Genomic DNA, 20,938 nt, shown 5'->3' on the forward strand with positions numbered 1-20,938 from the left:
ATAATAATAATAAAAACGGTAATAATAAAAATATATACTACTACTACTAATAATAATAATAACGAAAATAATAATAACAATAACAATAATAATATTAATAATAATAATAGTAATACTAACAGAAAAATAAACATTCCACTGCTTCTCTTAATAATATTAATAATGAAAATAATAATATTAATATGAATAACGAAAATAATAATAATAATAATAATAATAGTAATACTAACGGAAAAATAAACATACTACTTCTTCTATTAATAATATTGACAGCGAAAATAATAATAATAATAATAGTAATAACAGAAAATAAAATATACTACTAATAATAATAGCAATAATAATTAAAATAACAATAATAACGACATCAAATAAACAGACACTTTAAGAATAATAATAACAATAATAATAAATGCTAAAAATATAAACAACCCGGATTGACACTGAATATGGCGATCTTATTCGTTTGCTATTTTTAAAAGATCTAGGATATCGACTCCATGTGAGGGTAGGATGATTATATCGAGTCTCAGATCAAGACTCCATTTTTGCTCCAGGGGTGTTCATGCAAAACAAGAAAATAATGACAAAATTAGCAAGATAATAATTTAGGATAACCTTTTATGATAATAACAAATGAGAAATAAAAGAAGAACGGAGTAAATATTACCTGTTGCTGGGCAGTGAACGAAAATGCTTTGGTCACGAATATACCCTTGTTTTTCGAGTAAAATCGAGTTCAAATTGAGAGAAAATTCGAAAATTCTTCCCTATTCCGTCTGTGTTCCTTTTTTTTTTTAAGTGTTCTGTCTAATCCCTCTATTTATAGGGAGATAGAAATTAAATAAAAATAAAAATAAAAATAAAAATGATAACGGATGATTAAAATAATGCGGAGTGGGCGAAAATATAAAATAATGCGGAACGGCGGAAAAATAATAATTAATACGAAATGGGCGGAATATTTAAATAATGCGGAATGGGCGGATTGTTAAAATAATACGGAACGGCGGGAAAATAATAAAATAATACGGAATGTGGCAAAATATTAAAATAATGCGGAATGGGCAAAATATTAAAATAATACGGGATGAATAGAAAAATAAAATAGCTGAAAGAAATATATATATATATATATTATATATATATATATATATATATGTATATTGATGGGAAATTAATATATTTATTATTTATTTATTTTTCGGATGAAGAATAAAATTATTTTTATTATTTTATTTATTGTATATTTTTATTATTATTATGTATTGTATTTTTTTATTTATTTTTTTAAAAAAAAGAAAAATAAATTCGGATTAATATAGTATTAATATAGGGTATGGGAAGGGGCACGCGTGTCAGTATTTTTTTTTTTTTTTTTTTTTTTTTTTAATTAATATTTCTTCCGAATATATATATATATATATATTTTCGGAAGAATATATATGGGGAAGGGGGTGCATGCTTTAGTTTTTTTATTAGTATAGGGAAACGGGGAGGGGACAAAGTGTGGTAGTAAATTATATTTTATTATTATTTTATTTTATTATTTTATTTTTTAATTATTTTTATTTTCGGATGAATAAATAATATATATATATTTTTTAAATTTCTTTGTTTATTATTATTATTATTATTTATTTATTGATTTATTTATTTTTATTTTTTGACGAGGAGATGACATATATATTATTTGCGTGTTGTAGTATTAATGGAAGAATAAAAATAATAAAAAAAAAAATTTGTTAATTCAATATTAATTATTTGTTATTTAGGAGAAGTAATGAAAACGTAAAATTAATTAGTGAAATTGGTTATCAAATTAGACGAATTAATTTACGACCTTCTTAATTTTAACAAAAGTAAAATGATTAACCTCATTGTAACTAATTATTAATTTACGAAATAATTAATTATGGTAAATAATAATTTTCTTTTTTTATAAGTCAAATTTAAATATTACTAAGAGATAATGACTATATAACAAACAACAAAACAAAAAAAAAATAAAAAAAAATGCATATGTTATGAAGATGACAAATTATTAAAAATACACTTGAAAATATGCATGGTTTTATAAAAGCCAATTATTTTAATTTAATTAAAATTGAAGAAGTCTAAAATTAAAATAAGATAAGTATGCATTAATTAATTAACAAACCTCTCATTTTTGACAAAGTAAATAATTAACTTCGGTTTAAATAAATTAACTTGAAATATGAGTCTATTAATTAAATCAAACTAATTAACAGAGCTATTTATTTTAAAAATAAAAATCTTTTGAGACAATTTTTTTTTTTGAATAAATAATAAAATATATTATATTTAAGAATTATTTTTTATAAATATATATATAGCCATATATATAGAGAGAGAAATTAATTTAAAACGATGATACCATATATGTATATTTCGTTTTATTATTATTATTATTTAATTTTATATATATATTTTATTATTATTGTATTATTATTATTATTATTTTTTTTGTAAAAATTATGTTGTTGAGGGTAAAAATTGGGTGTCAACAGCTGTCCCTCTTTGACCGAAGACGATGAAAGAGTTTTTGGGCAAAGAAGTTGACATAATAGCCAATTTTGTCCCGACCATCAATGTTGTGAAAAAAAAAACAAAATTGTGGATGAATTTTCCTTTTGAGTTACCAACAAGTCTCGAATCTTTTGGGATTCAAACCGAGTGCAGCTTTAAAGTTATGCCAGAATAAGGTGGAGCGAATTGTAAGCACCATCATTTATAAAATCGTGTCAGTATTAGTGAATGAGAAAATATTGACAGAAGTGGCCGCAGAGAAGAATAAGATTTGAACAAGTGAAGAGTTATTTAAAAATGAAGTGAAGCAAAAGGGAGCGTATTGACAATATAAAGAGATAAAAGTGGAATTAAAAACCTAGACTCGACAAGGGGCGAGAATATTGAGAAGAACGAAGTAAAGCCTAACCCCAAAGAAATCGTCCCAATAACGAATAATGGCGAGACTGGATTTTAAAACCTGAATTATGGAAGTAGGTTGAGTAGCGTTCAAGAGTAGATTCATGACCATTGTTGGTGAGTTTGACTTTCCAACAAACATCCCCGTTCACTGCTTAGAAACAATTCCACGTTATGCTGCGATTTCTGCAAAACTTAAACTTGATAAGACAATTAGTAAATATTAAATATGAAGCAATGTGCAATAAGCTTATGAGAATGACACCTCTAGGGTGCGAGTATATATAATGCGGTCTTGCGAACCGTAATGATTAAATAAAGCTTATGAAAATAGGGTTAGCCGATGATTCATGAGAATGATGCCTTTCAGCAATGATTAATGAAATGAGGCTTTAACCCAAATAATTTATGAAGATTGCAACTTCTCAAGTCAATGATTAATGAAAATGACATCTTTGCAAATATTGCAACTTTGCAAGCGTTTTATACAATTATATTTAAAGCATTTGTGCAAAGCAGTAGAAAGCAATTGAAAGCCATGTGGAGCGCAATAAAATATTTGAATATATCGAAAGCATTTGTGCAGTGCATTTGAATGAATTGTAAGCATTTATGCAGTGCATTTGAATATACTGGAAAGCATTAGTGCAGTGCATTTGATAATGTTTGAAAGCATTTGTGCAGTGCATTTGATAATATTTGAAAGCATTTGTGCAGTGCATTTGATAATATTTGAAAGCATTTGTGCAGTGCTTTTGATAATAATTGAAAGCATTTGTGCAGTGCATTTGATAATATCTGAAAGCATTTGTGCAGTGCATTTGATAATATTTGAAAGTATTTGTGCAGTGCATTTGATAATAATTGAAAGTATTTGTGTAGTGCATTTGATAATAATTGAAAGCATTTGTGCAGTGCATTTGATAATAATTAAAAGCATTTATGCAGTGCATTTGAAAAGATTTCAAGACATCTGTGCGATGTGTTCGAAGATATCTGAAAGCATTTGTATGGCGTATTGCACTTAAAATTATTTGAAAGTATTCGTGGAGTGCATTTGAGAATATTTATGCGGGGCATTTAATATCATAGGTAGTACAACTGAAAATATTTGTGAAATCAAGATATTTGGAATTTTCGAGAAGCTTGATTTAAAACATAAATTTATAAGTAATTCAAACCATTCAACGTATGATCCTTCCGAGGCTGTAAATATGTTGACCTCTTTATTGGCCGATAATTCTGGCAAGCCTGCATTCAAAGAAAAATTATGAGTTTTGGGGGGAGGTTGATTCGCATTGACTTTGAAGCCTTGGTTCTTCATACTCCTTCTTTCTTCAACTTAGTTTGGACTTGCAATCCCCGTCTATTCTAAATCTTGGCTAATAAATAACAGGAAAATATTTAGTGTAAAGGTCCATATTAAAAGTAATAAGATAAATTATATATATATATAATAGTAAAGAATTTCTGCAAAATTTTAGATTGCGACATGTCGTGAAACGAAGCAAACGTCCTTTTCTTTCTTCAACCTGATTATTCTATTTCCCACATACTCTTCAATTTTCTTGACGTCTTCTTCTAATGTTGCCCGCAAAACTGTCCCAGTTTTGGTAAAGGGAGATAATGATATTTCATCATGATAACGAAAAGACCGAACCATACGTAATTCGTGAATACATTCCTTGAGAATTGAAACAAAGGGGCCGAGTCCTTTACTGGTTGCCTAGGTATCCAACATGAACTAGACTATGCGTAATTATCATATACGAAATAATAATAAGAAGGAGGGAAATGAAAATTTTCTCATAATGTGACCGAAGCCGATACAGGCCGCCTACGTATCCCACCAAGGGAATCAGGCCAGGCGTAGTTCATAGTACATAACAATGGGATCTTCTTTATAATTTTTCCTAAGTGACCAGACCCGATATGGGTTTCCTACGTATCCCGCCAAGGGAATCAGGGCGGAACGTAGTTCTTCAATATTACATAAAATATTACATGAAAACAATATAAAGGCTCCTAGACATAGTATTTCTTAATCGCATCTGAATTGATGGCTTTCGGCCATATTTTTCCGTCCATTTCTGCTAGAATCACCGCTCCTCCAGTCAACACTCTGTGAACCACATAAGGCCCATGCCAATTAGGCGCAAACTTCCCCTTAGCTTCTTCTTGGTGCGGGAATATCCGTTTTAACACCAATTGTCCCGGCTTGAACTGTCTCAGTCTTACCTTTTTATTGAAAGCTTTGGCCATCCTATGTTGATAAAGTTGTCCGTGACAAACTGCATTCATTCTCTTTTCATCAATGAGCATCAATTGTTCATATCGGCTTTGTATCCATTTGGCATCACTCAACTCAGCTTCTTGGATTATCCTCAGGGATGGTATCTCAACTTCCATTGGTAATACTGCTTCTGTTCCATAAACCAAAAGATAAGGTGTTGCCCCAGTCGAAGTCCTAATCGTGGTGCGATAGCCAAGAAGGGCAAACGGTAAATTTTCATGCCAATGCTTATAATTATCAATCATCTTCCGCAATATTCTTTTGATATTCTTATTGGCAGCCTCAACTGCTCCATTCATCTGTGGTCGGTAAGGAGTAGAATTGCGGTGAATGATTTTGAACTTATCACATATCTCATGCATCAAACCGCTATTGAGGTTAGCTCCATTATCTGTTATAATCGAATGGGGGATGCCAAATCTACAAACTATGTTATTGCGAACAAAATCTGTCACCACTTTTTTTGTCACAGACTTATGTGAGGATGCTTCTACCCATTTTGTGAAGTAATCGATAGCTACCAAAATGAACCTGTGTCCATTTGATGCGGCTGGTTCGATAGGACCGATGACATCCATGCCCCAGGCTATGAACGGCCAAGGAGAACTCGTCACATTGAGTTCATTCGGTGGAACTCGGATCAAATCACCATGAATCTGACATTGATGACATTTCCTCACAAAGCGAATGCAGTCTGTTTCCATAGTCATCCAAAAATATCCGGCCCGCACAATCTTCTTTGCCAAAGTAAAACCATTCATGTGTGGCCCGCAAGTACCCCCATGTATTTCTTCAATCAACTTGCTCGCCTCTTGGGAGTCGACACACCTTAATAAACCTAAATCTGGAGTCCTCCTATAAAGGATTTCTCCACTTAAGAAAAAGTGATTTGCAAGCCTCCGCAGTGTTCTCTTTTGAATATTGCTTATGCCTTCTGGATAATCTCCTTCTTTGAGATACCTCACAATATCATAGTACCATGGTTCTCCATCTATTTCTTCATCCACATGGAAACAATAGGCCGGTTGATCCTGCACATTGATTTTGATTGGATCTATATAATTCTTGTCTGGATGTTGAATCATAGAAGACATGGTTGCCAAGGCATCTGCGAATTCATTTTGAGCTCTAGGAATATGCCTGAATTCTATCTTGATAAATTTCTTGCATATTTCCTTCACACATTGCAAATAGGGGAGTATCTTCACATTCTTGGTGCTCCATTCGCCTTGTACCTGGTGAATCAATAAGTCTGAGTCACCTATAACCAACAATTTTTGTATATTCATATAAACAGTCATTTTGAGTCCAAGAATACAAGCTTCATACTCCGCCATATTGTTAGTGCATAGAAACTTGAATTTTACTGAGACTGGATAATGTTGACCTGATTCTGAGACAAGCACTGCCCCAGCACCGACTCCTTTAGAATTTGCAGCACCATCAAAGAACATCCTCCACCCATGATATTCTTCTAAAATATCCTCTCCAATAAATAACACCTCTTCATCAGGGAAATAAGTTTTAAGAGGCTCGTACTCTTCATCCACAGGGTTTTCAGCAAGATGATCAGCAAGCGCTTGTCCCTTGATGGCCTTCTGAGTGACATAAATAATATCGAATTCACTTAGTAAAATTTGCCATTTTGCCAACTTCCCCGTTGGCATAGGCTTCTGAAATATGTATTTGAGTGGTTCCATCCTTGAGATGAGAAAAGTGGTATACGCGCATAAGTAATGTCTTAACTTTTGTGCAACCCAAGTCAAGGCACAACAAGTGCGTTCCAATAAAGTATACCGGGCTTCATAAGGCGTGAATTTCTTGCTCAAGTAGTATATAGCCTGTTCTTTCCTCCCAGTTTCATCATGTTGTCCTAACACACATCCAAATGCATTGTCCGATACTGACATATATAGTAGCAATGGTCTCCCCGGTTTTGGAGGCACCAAGACGGGCGGACTAGACAAGTACTCCTTGATTCTGTCAAAAGCTTGTTGACAATCTTCAGTCCATTTAATGGCAGCGTCTTTCCTCAACAACTTGAAGATTGGTTCACAAATTATAGTCGACTGTGCAATGAATCGACTAATGTAATTTAGTCGACCAAGAAAACTCATTACATCCTTTCGACTCTTTGGAGGGGGCAAGTCTTGAATAGCCTTTATTTTTGAAGGATCCAATTCTATGCCCTTCCTACTCACAATGAAACCCAACAACTTTCCAGCAGGGACACCAAATGCACACTTTGCAGGATTTAATTTCAGATTATACCGCCTCAACCTATCAAAGAACTTCTTCAAATCTGTGAGGTGATTGGAGCTCTTTTGTGACTTGATAATGACATCATCTACATAGACTTCAATCTCCTTATGGATCATGTCATGAAAAATGGTAGTCATAGCTCTCATGTATGTTGCTCCTGCATTCTTGAGTCTGAAAGGCATTACTCGATAACAATACACTCCTCAAGGTGTGATGAATGCCGTTTTATCAGCGTCTTCTTCATCCATTAGAATCTGATGGTAGCCTGCAAAGCAATCAACAAATGACTGCAACTCATGCTTTGCACAATTATCAATAAGTATGTGAATGTTTGGAAGTGGAAAATCATCTTTCGGACTGGCCTTGTTGAGGTCTCGATAGTCTACACATACTCTGATTTTTCCATCTTTCTTTGGCACTGGCACTATATTAGCTAACCATGTAGGATACTTTGTGACTCGGATGACGTTGGCATCGATTTGCTTAGAAACTTCTTCCTTAACTTTTAAACTCAGATCAGGCTTGATCTTCCTTGGCTTTTGCTTGACTGGGGGACAAGATGGATCAGTTGGTAACTTATGTGAAACAATGTTTGTGCTTAGACCCGGCATATCATCATAAGACCATGCAAATACATCCATATATTGTCCCAAAAGATCAATAAGTTCCTTTCTTTGAGACGGAGTCAAATGGATGCTAATTCTTGTTTCTTTCATTAGTTCTGAATCTCCCAAATTTACCGTCTCAGTTTCATCCAAATTTGGCTTTATTTTATTCTCAAAATGTTCAAAATCTTCGGTCAACTCTTCAGGTTGCACCTCTTCTTCATATTCCGCAAAAGATTGCTCAGTATTTGAGATTTGTTTGCTCATTTCATTACATGTCACATTCTCGGTATTGGCAGATTCATTAATTTGCTCGCTGAAAGGGAGTAAAAAATAAATTTATAATTAAGTACAAAATTTTAAATTTTAAAGCAGAAAATATGGCTTAGATGTGACATTTAAGATTTCAAAAGTGGAGGCAAAACATTTAAAGATTCTTAAACATGATTCAGGCCTCAATTTTGAATCATGTTATTTCATTAATTCTAGTACAAACATCTACCAAGATTTTCGAGGAAACGGGGATGGGTTATAAGTCCAATTGTTCAAAGCATCTCCAGGCTCCACATCCCATATGGTCGGAATCTCGGTACAATCCTCCAAGATCATGTTGCATTCCGCTTCTTCTATAAATAAGTTTTTGAGTCCTTCCACGAGGGTGTTTTCAGCGTCTTCCTCTGATTCCTTTATAATATATGCCTTGGAAAATGACTGATTCAAGTGCGGAATGGGATGGGGCAATGAAATGTCACTTTTCCTTTTGAGATCGGCCAATGAGACTTCTTCAGGAGTAGGCTTGTATCCCAAACCAAAGGTGTATTTCTGGCCCGACAATTGAATTGGTTCCACTATTCCACCTAAGTTCACTCCAAGTCCTCGACCAGGCATGAAACCATTCTTCAACATTTCCCAAGCCACCATCACAAGCACACGTGGTAACTTTACCCTTTCGGTTTGATGAACACACATAATCTCTTTAGTATGGAACACAGACCCATCCAGTTCTTCCATACTTTCAACAACAGGGATTGAATTCTCAGGATACATGGAATTACTACCTTCTCCATGAACAATAATCTCATGGTGGTTCCAAACAAATTTCAAATTTTGGTGCAGGGTAGAAGGGACCGCACCAGCCATATGGATTCAAGGCCTCCCAAACAATAAATTGTAACTAGCAGGTATGTCCAATACTTGGAATTCTACCACGAACTCCTCGGGTCCAATTTGTAGTGGCAAATCAATTTCGCCAATGACTCCCCTTTGTGTTCCATCAAAACCTCTAACCCTCACATGGCTTTCACGAATTTTCCCGATATTAATTCCCAAAGCTCGAAGGGTATTGAAAGGACATATGTTAACAGCTGAACCATTGTCAATCAGAACTCTAGAAACAAACTTGTCCCTACACCTGACAGTGATGTTCAATGCTTTGTTATGTCCCAAACCTTCAGATGGTAATTCCTCTTCGTGAAAACAGACTTTGTTTGCTTACAAAACCTGCCCTACCATGGCTGAAAGATTCTCACTTGTGATATTGGCCGGAACATAAGCTTCACTTAGAACTTTCACCAAAGCGCTCCTGTGAGTTTCAGAACTCATCAATAAGGACATCAAGGAAATTTGGGCGGGAGTCTTCTTCAACTGTTCAACAACAGAATATTCTTTTGTTGGCATTTTCCTCCAAAAATCCTCTATTTCAGCTTCTGTCACAACTTTCTTTTGGTTAACTTCCTTATTCGGTACGATTCGTGCAACACCTTCAGGGGCGTAACATCGCCCCGATCTTGTCATTCCGGCAGCAGCAACTTCTATAACTACCTTTCCTTTCCCTTTGTCCTTTGTGTCAGTTGAGTAACTCCAGGGAACTGCTTTAGTATCAAAATGAGTTGATTGAGCAACCAAAACCGTAATCTTAGGTTTAGGAACCAAAACTTCCACTTCAAATGGCGCTCGCGCCTGGATTGTGATAATGGGAGCAATAAAGGCAGATGCCATAACATTCTTCTCTTCTTTGATTGGCAAAATAGTCCCTTCCAAATTGCATTCTTCATCAATGGTGATCATGTTCACATTCTCATGATTTGGAAGAGGATTGTTATTTACATTGGGGGCAGCACCCCTGAGTTGAATAACTCCTTCTTTGATTAATGCCTCAATCTTGTCCTTGAGAGTAAGACAGTTCTCGGTGTCATGTCCAGCAGCTCTAGAGTGATAGACGCAATGCTTAGTGTCATCATACCATCCGGGAAGGGGGTTGGGAATTCGTGCTTGGATTGGTTAGAGTATCCCTGCGGTTCTCAACCTTTCATATAGTTGGGATAAAGGTTCGGCTAAAGGTGTATAGGTTTTGGGTGGTCTTCTTTCAAAGTTTGGGCGGGGCCTTGGTGGATTTGATGGGCGAATTTGTGTTTGATAATGGGATTGAGGTGGGTATGTAGGTCGGTATTGTGAGGGATTTCGATAAGTGGGCGCTCTGGATGGATAATATATTGGCTGAGTAGTGTAAACTGGATAAGGGGCGACAGAAGGCTGGTAATATGGTTGAGGGACTTGGGTATACTGATTATGGTATGAAGGTTGGGGTAAAGGGTTTTGGTATGTTAACATTTGGTTTGGCCTACGTTCCTGGATGGTCATGACAGCGGACACTCCGTCCTTCTTCTTCTTAAAGGCTCCTCCAATTGAATCTGACTGAATTGCTTTACTTGTTGCTTGTAAGGCTGCCAAATTAGTGATTCTCCCAGTTTTAATATCTTCTTCAATGAATTCTCCCATCCTTACAACTTCAAAAAACTTTTGTCCTACCACGCTTATCATCTTCTCATAATACGTTGCATCTTTTTGAGATTGTATAAAAAGGGAGGTCATCTCACTTTCTGTCATCGGAGGTTGAACCTTTGCAGCATCTGCTCTCTATCTCATGGCATATTCTCTAAAAGACTCCGTCGACCTTTTTTCTAATTTCATCAAATAGAATCTATCTGGTATGGCCTTAGTGTTGAACTTGAACCTATCCATGAAATCCTGTGCCATGATACTCCAACTATGCCATTTCTTCGGATCTTGACTTGTATACCAATCCAATGCTTCTCCTGTCAAACTCCTTATGAATAATTTCATTCTAATGGCCTCATCTTTCCCCACTCCAACTAGCTTATCACAATACGATCTTAAATAAGCTCGTGGATTTCCCTTCCCATCAAACACATCAAATTTTGGTACTTTATATCCTGCAGGCAACTCGACATCAGGATGAACACATAAATCCTCATACTCAAATCCTTCGCACTCTTTGTGAAGTTGGATACTTTTGAACGCTTCTTTCAAATTACGAATCTCCCTAGCTACACTTTCATCTGTTTTTGATCTGGCCTTTCTCTCCATCTCCTCATATGGATCGACTTCTGGCATGGTTGGTATTGGAGTAATGAAAGGTTGAGCTTCTGTTACGTATACTTGTGGCACATATTGCATGTTAGGAGTTGTAGTATGTGTCACAGGTATATGTTGGATCGTTTGGTATTTTTGGATGAGTGGGTTGGTTTGGGTGAGTGGGGATTTTTGGGTAAGTGGGTTAGTTTCAGTGAGTGGAGCTTGGGTAAGTGTAGTTTGGAGGACTGGAGTTTGGGAAACATAAGGGGTAGTGAAAGGTAGTGGATTGGTTTGTTGTGAGTTGATGTTTGCGAAATTGACTTGTGGTTGGTTGACGGGTTGTTTAGGAGCAGTCATATTGGTTTTGAAAGGGGAAGGATTTGGAAGGAAGTCTTGAGGCGAGGGAGAGTCAACAGGTGGAATAGTTGCATCTGCCCCATGTTCGGGAAGTGGTGTATTTAGGCTAATGGACAAATTGGTAAGGTTTCGAAGTCGATCGATCTCTCTTTGCATATTGGCCATTTGTTGCATCAGGTTAGCAATATGTTCATTATAAGAAATAGGATCCCTTCCTTCTGAAGCCTCAGGTTCATCTCTTGGGATAGTGACAAGTCCTAAACCATCTTGATCGGATGCACTTGAACCAGTCATGTCGGTGGGTGATCGGCATTTTGATCTAGTGAAGTATGGATGATCCGCCAGTTCGCAGTCAACACGAATCAACCTTTGGGGAAATAAATTAGAAAGGAAAAAGAAACCTCTGTCAAACAAAAAGAAAAGAAATATATTAGTATAAATCGAATAAACAATTAGGCAAATAATGTTGGCAAATAAGGGAACATATACCACATAGCAAATAAATTACATAGTAAGAAGAGAAATTAATGGTACAAATGCGACCTAATATGCACGGGACCTCTTTTATGCCAAAGGTGGGCCTAAATGCCAAATAACGAGATTTATGATAGGTTGATCCAAGCCATTAACTTGAGATAATTTGAGTTTGGAAGACAAAAAAAAATCCAATTTTCATTAAACAACAATAAAAGGGTACAATAATCAACAAAATACATGGAAAGATGACAAAAAATGGAAACAAAGACTTAGCCTAATTCTTGCTCTTAATCAAAATGGTGAAGTGGATGAAGATGATGCTCCAACACTGTTAGATCCTGCTCTCGCATTATCCAGAATCTGTATTATATTCACCATTTGAGCCCACATTTCTGGTGTAACTATTTTGGTTCCAAGATGACAGTGTCGTATCCAAATCGTTGTCCTAATATCCTCAAAGCCCTGTTCACCTTCTGGGCTTATGCTATTGCGATCTTCTCGAAGCCATGCCTGATATTCTGGAGTTCTTCTTGCTGGTCCATCTCCTATCTCTAGCGTGATGATATTATCCCATTCATGAAGAATCTTATCAACTCTAGGGACTTTAAAGTCTGATTCGAAGGAAATTTCAGAAGATTTCATATTTGCTTGTAGAGGAATCATTTGTGCTTGACCGAACTGTTGAAGCACACATATTGGGGCATATGGTTGGAGACCTTCCAATCCAATGAGCTCGATGTAGTAAAATCCTCTACACCTTATGAATGCAGTAGGACATGAGAGTAGTGGGTATTTCCATTGAATTTGGTCACTAGTGCGAGAAATCAAGAATTCGTACCAATCATTAGTACCAACTGGAGACACAAACTTTTTCATCCTATCATAAAAACTGTTAATATGACTTGTATTACTAAAACATATGTCTACCATGTCATCACGTTGGTAAAAATGTTCCATCGCCCACATTTGCAAAAGAAGATTGCAACCTTCAAAGAAACTTGTTTCTCCTCTTTTACACTTTCCAAGGGCTCGAAGTATTTCAGCCAAAATCATAGGAACCAAAGTGATTTCTTTTCCGTCGACTCCTTTGAAAAGTGCTTTAGCCACATAACATATACAAGTGCTAATCTTCCCATGTTCTTGTGGAAATACCAAGGTTCCTAGTAAAGCCACAGCAAATGCAATAGGACGGTTAGCTTGCCAATGGGTAGAGGTGCAAGAGAATTCTTTTCTGAATAACTTGTAACTGTCCGAACATCCATACCGCCCATATAAGTAATCCAAGGAAACCCAATTGTGTTTGAAACACCCTAGTTTCCTAGTGTTTTTCAATCCTAAGTATCGAAGAAATTTCTTCCCTGATTGACCGTGTGGTATAATTTGACTTCTTCCACGATACTTCAAACTAGTAAAATAGTAGATTTCCTCCAATGTGGGTGTTAACTCAAAGTCTTTGAATGCGAACACAACACGATCTGGATCCCAAAATAGAAGTAATGCGCTAACCACATGATTATCCGGGGAGACCTTGAATAGCATAGGGAGGAAGCCCAATTTTTTCGTAATTGTTGATTTCTCGATAGGGCTAAAATTTTCCCACCATTTCTTTAATTTGTACGGGACACCCTCGACCATCCTAATTTTGGGTATTTGGGGAGTTGAATCCATCCTACAATACAAATTAATAAAATGAGGACACATTTTCCAAACTCATTATGTCAAAATTGGCTTGGATCAGTCTATCATTATCACGTTCCATAAAATATGCTTATTGGTCGTTGGGTCATGAAACCCGTCGACGTATGGGTGGTTTCTTAAATGTGGAATTGACACCTTGGGTCAATCCACCTAAGGCGTATGCATGCATGACTTAGTTCGAAGGGAAGCACAGCTCTATCTTATGTTTTTTCTAAGATTTGGCTTACTAGACAAAAGGTTCCCGAGTGGACAACTCGAGTGAGAAGGCTACGCGGCCACACAGAAAAAGATCCGGACACCCCGCGCATACGCCAACTCTCCTAAATTTTGGGATTTTTGAAAAAAACTTTGTGGGTGCGCAAAACACACCTCACGTGTACGTGTGATAGTGTCAATTTTCCAGAATTGGAGGAAGTATGAACGGAATGACAGTTTATATAAAGCAGTAACAAATATTCAAATATATAAAGCAACAAAATAATTGCAAACATACATTAATATCAAGCAATAGCAAATAAATAATCATAACATAAATCATCAAACAATTAAAAAAAAGAAAAACTAAAAATATAAAGAAATTCAAATTATTAACCTAAGTCTGTTATGGTTTAGAACCTTTATTTCCCCAGCGGAGTCGCCAAGCTGTTATACCCCATTTTAACTCGAGGTCAAACGGTGTACAACATATTGATGATTCCTAAATTATTTAATTTTAAGGAGTCGCCACCTAATTATTTTTAAGGTAAATTAGGATACCTAAATAATTAACTTATTCAAAGCTAAAAAATGATCTCCGATTAGTGGTCTACTTAGCTTATGAGATTCTAGATAAGGGTTCTAGTTATCCTAAAGGGAAGGGGTTAGGCATCCTTCAAGATTCGTTAAAAACGATTACCGGCCAAACTTAGGTTAAATGATTAAAATTATAAAAAGGTTGCTCAAAAGTTTTGAAAACAAAGCTTAGTAACTAAGTGAGTGTTTAAATGCGATATATATATATATTTTAATAACTAATCCTTAAAGAAAAATATTGATTTTCTTTTATTATGATGAACCATTTTAATTAAAGTTTCACAAATCTAAATATCCATATAATGTTAGCTATTGCATTGGTGAGAACACAACGACAATAATAATAATAATAATATGATAAATAATAATAATAATAATAATAGAAATAATAATATTAATAACGGCAATAAATAATAATAATAATAATAATAATAATGATAATAATAATAATAATGATAATAATAATAATAATGATAGTAACACTAAATAATACTAATAACGATAATAATAATAATAATAGAAATAAAAATACTAATGATAATAATGATAACGAATTTAATACTAATAATACTAATAAAGATAACGATAATAATATTAATAATAATAATAGTAAAATAAAATACTACGAATAATAATAGTAACGATAATAATAATAATAACAGTAAATGAAAATACTACTACTACTATTAGTACTACTAATAATGATGAAGAAAATAATAATAATAATAATAATAGTAGATAGAAATACTACTAATACTAATGATAATAGTAATAATAATAATAATAATACTAACAGCAAAATAAAATACAACTACAACTCATAACAACAACAACAACAACAACAATAATAGTAATAATAATAATAGTAAATAAACTATACTAGTATAATAATGATAATAATAATAACAAAAATAATAATAATAATAATAAGTAAATAATAATAATAATAATAATAATGATGATAAATAGTGATAACAACAACAATAATAATAATAGCAATAATAATAATAATAATAATAATAATAATAATATGATAACGGTAAATATAATAGCAATAATACGAATAATAATAAATAGATAATAATAACAATAGCAATAATAATTATAAGAATAAGAATAATAACAATAAGCATAATAAATAATAACGTTAATAACAAATAACAATAACATATAATAATAATAAAATAATAACAATAATAGTATAATAATAATAATAATAATAATAATAATCATAAATAAAATATCGATAAATATAATAATGATAATAATAATAATGATAATAACAATAAATAATGATAATAATAATAATGATAATGATGATGATATTAATAATGATAACTATACTAGTAATGATAATAGTAATAACAATAATAATAACAAAAATACTAACAATGATAGTAATAATAGTGAATAAAAAAACAAACATTGCTACTATTAATAATAATAATGACGAAAATAATAATAATAATAATAATAATAATAATAATAATAGTAATGAAATGATGATAGTAATATTAACGAAGTAATAATAATAGTAAAAAATAGCTATTAATAATAATGACGAAATGATAATAATAATAATGCAAATAATAATAATAATAATAACGAAAATGATAATAATAATAATAATAATAGTACTAATAATAATATTAATAACGAAAATAATAATACATATAATAACATAATAATAATAATGGTAACATTAATAATAATAGCAGTAAACAAATGTACTACTAATAATGATAATAATAATTACGAAAATATTAATAAACTAATAATAATAATAATAATAATAATAATAATAATGCTAACAGTAAATAAAATACTACTACTAATAATAATAATAATAAAAACGGTAATAATAAAAATATATACTACTACTAATAATAATAATAATAACGAAAATAATAATAACAATAACAATAATAATATTAATAATAATAATAGTAATACTAACAGAAAAATAAACATTCCACTGCTTCTCTTAATAATATTAATAATGAAAATAATAATATTACTATGAATAACGAAAATAATAATAATAATAATAATAATAGTAATACTAACGGAAAAATAAACATACTACTTCTTCTATTAATAATATTGACAGCGAAAATAATAATAATAATAATAGTAATAACAGAAAATAAAATATACTACTAATAATAATAGCAATAATAATTAAAATAACAATAATAACGACATCAAATAAACAGACACTTTAAGAATAATAATAACAATAATAATAAATGCTAAAAATATAAACAGCCCGGATTGACACTGAATATGGCGATCTTATTCGTTTGCTATTTTTAAAAGATCTAGGATATCGACTCCATGTGAGGGTAGGATGATTATATCGAGTCTCAGATCAAGACTCCATTTTTGCTCCAGGGGTGTTCATGCAAAACAAGAAAATAATGACAAAATTAGCAAGATAATAATTTAGGATAACCTTTTATGATAATAACAAATGAGAAATAAAAGAAGAACGGAGTAAATATTACCTGTTGCTGGGCAGTGAACGGAAATGCTTTGGTCACGAATATACCCTTGTTTTTCGAGTAAAATCGAGTTCAAATTGAGAGAAAATTCAAAAATTCTTCCCTATTCCGTCTGTGTTCCTTTTTTTTTTTTAAGTGTTCTGTCTAATCCCTCTATTTATAGGGAGATAGAAATTAAATAAAAATAAAAATAAAAATAAAAATAAAAATGATAACGGATGATTAAAATAATGCGGAGTGGGCGAAAATATAAAATAATGCGGAACGGCGGAAAAATAATAATTAATACGAAATGGGCGGAATATTTAAATAATGCGGAATGGGCGGATTATTAAAATAATACGGAACGGCGGGAAAATAATACAATAATACGGAATGTGGCAAAATATTAAAATAATGCGGAATGGGCAAAATATTAAAATAATACGGGATGAATAGAAAAATAAAATAGCTGAAAGAAATATATATATATATATATATATTATATATATATATATATATGTATATTGATGGGAAATTAATATATTTATTATTTATTTATTTTTCGGATGAAGAATAAAATTATTTTTATTATTTTATTTATTGTATATTTTTATTATTATTATTTATTGTATTTTTTTATTTTTATTTTTTAAAAAAAGAAAAATAAATTCGGATTAATATAGTATTAATATAGGGTATGGGGAGGGGCACGCGTGTCAGTCTTTTCTTCTTCTTCTTGTTTTTTTTTTTTTTTAATTAATATTTCTTCCGAATATATATATATATTTTCGGAAGAATATATATGGGGAAGGGGGTGCATGCTTTAGTTTTTTTATTAGTATAGGGAAACGGGGAGGGGACAAAGTGTGGTAGTAAATTATATTTTATTATTATTTTATTTTATTATTTTATTTTTTAATTATTTTTATTTTCGGATGAATAAATAATATATATATATATTTTAAATTTCTTTGTTTATTATTATTATTATTATTTATTTATTGATTTATTTATTTTTATTTTTTGACGAGGAGATGACATATATATTATTTGCGTGTTGTAGTATTAATGGAAGAATAAAAATAATAATAAAAAAAAAAATTTAATTCAATATTAATTATTTGTTATTTAGGAGAAGTAATGAAAACGTAAAATTAATTAGTGAAATTGGTTATCAAATTAGACGAATTAATTTACGACCTTCTTAATTTTAACAAAAGTAAAATGATTAACCTCATTGTAACTAATTATTAATTTACGAAATAATTAATTATGGTAAATAATAATTTTCTTTTTTTATAAGTCAAATTTAAATATTACTAAGAGATAATGACTATATAACAAACAACAAAACAAAAAAAAATAAAAATGCATATGTTATGAAGATGACAAATTATTAAAAATACACTTAAAAATATGCATGGTTTTATAAAAGCCAATTATTTTAATTTAATTAAAATTGAAGAAGTCTAAAATTAAAATAAGATAAGTATGCATTAATTAATTAACAAACCTCTCATTTTTGACAAAGTAAATAATTAACTTCGGTTTAAATAAATTAACTTGAAATATGAGTCTATTAATTAAATCAAACTAATTAACAGAGCTATTTATTTTAAAAATAAAAATCTTTTGAGACAATTTTTTTTTTTGAATAAATAATAAAATATATTATATTTAAGAATTATTTTTTATAAATATATATATAGCCATATATATAGAGAGAGAAATTAATTTAAAACGATGATACCATATATGTATATTTCGTTTTATTATTATTATTATTTAATTATATATATATATTTTATTATTATTGTATTATTATTATTATTATTTTTTTTGTAAAAATTATGTTGTTGAGGGTAAAAATTGGGTGTCAACACTCATTTATCATATCATGAAATATGGAAAGTTGAGAAATATGAAAATTCTTTTTGAGAAAGAAAATAAAACACCTTTAAATCTTTATATCTTGAGTCCCTGACCGAGGCAGTTTTACGGTAAGGTAGTGGATATATTGTGATCCTTTGACCACAAGGAGGTGGCAAGGATGATGAAATATTGCGAATGAGGTATATGGTCTGCGAGACCTCCATGGGTCCTACTTGGTAGAAAATCTCGGTAGGTATATACGACAGGCTGTGCGACAGTCTTGATTCCACCATACCATCACATCTTTGCATCATCATATTGCATTGTATTACACTGCATTGGTATCTGTATTACTTGACTTATTTGGTTAATTGTGATTATAAGTTTAATTTAATCGCGTCGTTCTATATTAATTGGCGGCAGTGTAGCCGGAGTGAGACTTTTCCGTAAGCAGGTGGAAGCGTTCTTTAGTTTATTTTTATAGGTTTGATTAATTTCTTATACTCAGTCAGCTTAAGCCTACTGAGTACATGTGGATTGTACCCATCCCTACTTTTGTGTCCCTTTTTTATGCAGATACTAGTCAGGGTACCTCGCGTGATAGCTGATATTCTAGCAGATTCTATATTCTCAGATTAGTGGTAAGGTCTCTGGATTCGGATCGTCACTAGTTTATCTTAATTTCTCAATGTTTTGTATCATTCAAAGACTTATGTTGTGTCTTCATACTCGAACCTTGTATTGGATGCTCTTTATACTTATGACATCAACTTTTGAGATAATTTCATTGTTGACTTGTTGTCATTTTATTGCGTTTAATTGTGGCTTGACTTTCCTTTTGAGAGTCTCGTATGATTTTATTTTTAGGCTTACACATCGGGATTGGATTCGGAATGTGTGCCATCATGACCTCAATTTTTGGGTCATGACATAAAATTACTTTTCTAGATGACTTCTATGGCAATAAGAATTCTTAGCAGTGGGTTGTTCAGACGCTTTTCCCCCTATTTTTGGAATGTTTTTAAAACTTTTTAAATATTATTTTGGAGGTTTTTTGACTATTTTTTTTTGGATCAAATCTATTTTAGTTGAAATATAATTCTTCTTAGAAAATCTTTTTCATTTAATTTTATTATGTTATTATAGTCAATATTTAATATTGTTAAAATAATGTATAATAATTGAAGAAAATGGTGAAAAGACTAATTTATCTAAAATAAAATCTTTTAATGAAGGACAAAAAATTAATATTTAAGGGTCGTCATGCTTTTAATATAGTATAGATAAGAGAATTCAATAATTTATATATAGCAAAAAGAAAAAAATTAAATGGAAAAGCTACCTAATTATACAAACATTTCTACCATATTTATTAATTTTTCCTATAGTTTAAAATAGTTTATATTTTATATCACTAATTAATAATTTCATATCAAATTTCAAATTAGATATATTTAGATACATATTTTTTTACCACCAAATACATTGAAATAAGGATAGAGGTGAGCGAGAATAAAAGGAAGGCGAGCGAGATTGGTTTATATATTTCAGATACATGTGAATCACACTATTTGGTATGATTCGCATGTATATAGGATACCAGATATGCGAGGGAGACGAGCGAAATTTGTCTATGTATCACAGATCAATGCGAATCCACTTTGATACAATAAATCTAAAATAAATTACACTTAATTTTGATCTCATATATTCCGAGATACATATCTAGACGCATTAAAATCTCGTAAGATACATAATATTATAAACTAGCG

The 20,938-nt window shown here is 31.7% G+C and overlaps 2 protein-coding genes and 1 pseudogene across 2 annotated transcripts; all 3 read right to left on the reverse strand.

The window, feature by feature from the left end:
• Positions 1–4,974: 4,974 nt before the first annotated feature.
• On the reverse strand, positions 4,975–9,249 carry LOC129902496 (uncharacterized; annotated as a pseudogene).
• Positions 9,250–9,255: 6 nt separating this feature from the next.
• LOC129902498 (uncharacterized) lies at positions 9,256–10,887 on the reverse strand. The gene is made up of 3 exons (XM_055977759.1): positions 10,415–10,887; positions 9,605–10,315; positions 9,256–9,520 (listed from the first exon to the last, which is right to left on the reverse strand). The coding sequence occupies exons 1-3, from the start codon at positions 10,885–10,887 to the stop codon at positions 9,256–9,258; spliced, it is 1,449 nt and encodes a 482-aa protein (XP_055833734.1).
• Positions 10,888–11,025: 138 nt separating this feature from the next.
• LOC129902499 (uncharacterized) lies at positions 11,026–12,135 on the reverse strand. Its single transcript, XM_055977760.1, has one exon. The coding sequence runs from the start codon at positions 12,133–12,135 to the stop codon at positions 11,026–11,028; it is 1,110 nt and encodes a 369-aa protein (XP_055833735.1).
• Between the last annotated feature and the right edge of the window lie 8,803 nt (positions 12,136–20,938).

The sequence above is a fragment of the Solanum dulcamara genome, chromosome 9, assembly GCF_947179165.1.
Source record: "Solanum dulcamara chromosome 9, daSolDulc1.2, whole genome shotgun sequence".
Lineage (NCBI taxonomy): Eukaryota > Viridiplantae > Streptophyta > Magnoliopsida > Solanales > Solanaceae > Solanum > Solanum dulcamara.